This window comes from Protobothrops mucrosquamatus, unplaced genomic scaffold (genome assembly GCF_001527695.2).
Source record: "Protobothrops mucrosquamatus isolate PMUCROS unplaced genomic scaffold, P.Mucros_1.0 scaffold3884, whole genome shotgun sequence".
Lineage (NCBI taxonomy): Eukaryota > Metazoa > Chordata > Lepidosauria > Squamata > Viperidae > Protobothrops > Protobothrops mucrosquamatus.
This window is the reverse complement of record NW_015389833.1, coordinates 65232-68820: the sequence shown is the minus strand read 5'-3', so window position 1 is coordinate 68820 and position 3589 is coordinate 65232. Positions and strand designations below refer to the sequence as shown.

General features: G+C 48.5%; 1 protein-coding gene across 1 annotated transcript in view; it reads left to right on the top strand.

Moving 5' to 3' along the window:
* The first annotated feature begins 403 nt into the window (after positions 1-403).
* The window catches only part of LOC107298328 (serine/threonine-protein phosphatase 6 regulatory subunit 1), a 52651-nt gene continuing 49465 nt past the window's right edge, over positions 404-3589 (top strand). The window contains exon 1 of the mRNA XM_015827701.1: positions 404-631. Within this exon, the coding sequence (XP_015683187.1) occupies positions 405-631 (227 nt within the window). The 5' untranslated portion in view covers position 404. The remainder of the gene's footprint in view (positions 632-3589) is intronic.

Below are 3589 nucleotides of genomic sequence, written 5' to 3'. Positions count from 1 at the left end.
CTTACTATGTACCTTTACACCATCACTGCTTAGATCTGGATATGCTCACCATTTATTTCATGTCTTAATTTTTCCTAAATAATCCTAAACTTCCACCTCCCTCCCCCTTTATAGCAAGCTCATAATTCCTCAATATTAGCTAGTATTTTCAGCTATGGCCTTTTGTTCTTCCTCCTAGTCTGGATCCATAATGTAGTTTTTAAACAGAAGAAGCTTTGTGCTTGGCCCTTCATACAAATACTCTTTGTAGCTGAAAAAGCTGGTGTACAATTTTATTTGGAAAGACTTGTTTAATGTGGATGAAAATGTATGTAAATTGAACAATTATAATGTGTATACACATCTACCTACTCTTCTCCTTTTAGTGACGGCTTTTATTCTTTTTTCACTTCCTTTAGGAAGCCATGTTCTGGAAGTTTGATCTCCACACAACTTCTCATATTGACACACTTTTGGAGCGTGGGAATGTGACCCTTTTTGAACTTTTGGATGAGGAAGATGTGTTGCAGGAATGCAAGGTGGTCAACCGAAAGCTTGTAGACTTCCTGGTACAGCCAGAACATATGGAAGCTCTGGTCACCTGTGTGACTGAGGAGCCCCCTGGAGATGTGGATGAAAGAGTGCGCTATAAGTAAGTAGATCTTCAGACCTCAAGGAGAGGCATGAATATATGAGACTTCTGCTGATAGAATTCATGTCTTCAAAGTGTCCAGAACCAGGGAGATTTATGTGTCAGACTCTTTCCCAATTCTACTGTGGAGAGTCATATTTTTGCATCCTCTCCACACAAATACTTAGTTAGTGGGCACAAAGAGGGGGAGGTAGCATGTTTAGCTGGAGTATTATCCTAAAAGCAGCCTGTAAAAATGGGGCTGTTCTAAGTACTAGATGTTCTCCAGTACGGGAGATGGAGAATTCACACATGGGTTTTCATTGGATGCCTGCTCTTGAGACCAAGTAGTCAAACTTGACACGCCCCCTCTTGCTGGCCAGTCTTTAACTTGGTCTCAGCTCTTGACGACGTGTCTGGGTTGGCTCTCAGTTAATAGCAGGTTAGAAAGCCTGGGTGAATTCTCCTTTTCCCTTAAAAATCACTTTCCAGATTCCAGATACTAATTTGGTTTCCCCTTTTAAAATTTTTTAGCACTGGGATCAGTGCTAGCCTAAAAATTCCACCCCTGAGGGAGGTAAAGGAGTGGGGGGGGGGGAAATCCTTCAGGTTCCTTCCATTCTTCCTCCAGGGCTCTGGGGAAGGGGGGGGGGGGAAAGCTCCCTAACATCTAAATCAGAAAGAACGGCTGTTCTTTCTTCCAGGACATAACGATTGCTCCTGCAGCCTGTGGTGCTGCGTTTGGAGCATTTTCAGCCTTTCGGACCCTTCTCGGCTGTCCCAAACAATCGCGGGCGCCATTTTGGTTGCCGGAAAAGGCAACGAAGCCTATTTGATTCAATTTATTCCTAGCGATCGAAAAAGGGTCGCAGGGGGGGAAAATTTACTGACGATCCTCAGCGCGGCTCTTACAATCGATCCGGCCATCCGAAAACTTGACTTGGGTCCACGGGCTGCTTTTTCGTTAAACGATCGTTGCGGCCGCCATTTTAGGCCCGAATTTCAGGGTGAGGAGCTACAAGGCCTGCCTTTTACTTCCAGATCTCTGGCTTCAGTGCATGGTCTCTGAATCTCCCATCCTGAATTTGCTTAATTACTGATCTTCTCAGGTCAATAATATATTGGCGGCCGCCATTTTGAACGCCACGTGGCAGCTTCTTTAGGCCCAAGGGCGGATTCACATTAGCTGGCCTCATTCAGACCACAGCTCACGTGTCCTTATTATCAATTTCATTAATTTACAATATTAATACTGTTGGGCAGTCTCCAATCATTTTGTACATTACCAGAGTCTAATTTTTTTCAAGCCATCTGCTCCCTCATTAAAAAATTTTCTTTACTGGTGCACATTGCTTGGCCACCTAAGGCCTCCGGGGCGGAACACAAAGGGTGGTTCCAACCGTGCCTTCGGTACCTAACTCAAGGGCCGTGACCATTGCCCAGAGAGAGAATTTATTTTTGGGTCGGGTGGTCAGGGGAACAGCCTCTGTGTTTGTTCCAACTCCGCCTCCGCCAGCTTCTTGCCTGCCAGAGCGTCACCTCAGCCTATCTGAGACTGCTCCACTGGGATGGAAGGCTCTTCGTTACCTCAATCCACTCCATCTTCCAGTCACGGCTGCACTACATCCTCTGGACAGGGGACGGCAGGCAAGGCAAAAGCAAAAACTAAACACATGCTCAAGAAGCCTTCTAAGCTGGCGGAGAGGCAAGCCAGCCGTAGGCACCAGGCTCTGGAGAAGGAGTTCTCCAGAGTGCAGAGGCAAGCCGGGCTTGAGTCAAGGCAGCTGGAGGATACGGAAATTGATCTGCCCTTAGGACCATCTACTTCGGTCCAGGGCGTATGGTCTGTTCCGGGAACCCCGGTGAACATAGGTTCTCCCCCCACCGTGGCTCAACACCCCACAATTCCTCCAGGGACAGTTTCAGAGTCCACAGTTACGCCCACGGCTACGGGTCCCAGGGGGGTGGACTTGGCAGACATTTTTGCCGACGCACGCCTTGAGGCTTTGCTCTCCAAGGTGGTGGATAGAGCCTTAGCCCAGCGCTCCTCTCAATCACCTGATCAGGGGGCTTCCACCTCGGCTATGCCCCCTTACGAGATCCCCGCAGATTTTCCCATGATGCAGGAGCCTATGTCTCCCGCACACTCTTCGGTGAGTGGTTTCTCTTCCCCTCAAGGTGGGGAGCAACCGGATCTTCTGCTTTCGGAAGATGAAGAACTCCCTCCCGAACCTTCCACTTCGGGGGGTCTCTTTAATTCGGCTCATTTCCTGTCAATTCTTCGTAAGGCTACAGCAACCGCAAACATAGGGTCAGATCAATTCCCTCAACCGCCAGTGGCGTCAGATACCAACCCTCACCCAATATTTTTTGAGACCGTGGCTACCAAACACCATGTTCCATGCCCTTCCATCTTCCTCAAAGGGATTAAGAAGCCATGGGCTTCCCCGGCCTCATTTCCTTCCGTTAGTGGGACCGACAGAAAGTTATTCAGCACCTCCGCTGATCTCAGTGACGCGCTGGAGGTCCCTAAGGTAGACGAGGCTTGGACCCCATTGGTATCCCAAACGGCGGTTGCTGGGGACTTGACACAGGCGCTTAAAGCGGACGATAAAAAATGGGAGCATACATTCAGGAAGACACACCAGTCAGCGGCCTGGGCAATTAAAACGGCCAGCTGCACATCCTTTTTTGTCAGAACCACCCTTCTTTGGCTGCGTCAGCTCCAAGCCAGGGTCCCTGCTGAAGATTTACGTACTCATCAGGATCTAAGTAAAATATACGCTGCGGACGCCTCTCTTCAGTCTGCAGTTTTTGCCTCCAGATCCTTGGCCTCTAACATCACGGCCAGAAGGATGTTATGGCTGAAGCATTGGCAGGCTGATACCAGACTTAAATGGAGTCTTGCGTCTGCACCTTACCTGGGTAATAATTTATTTGGGGAATCCCTTGCCCCTTATCTGGTAGAGAACAAAGATA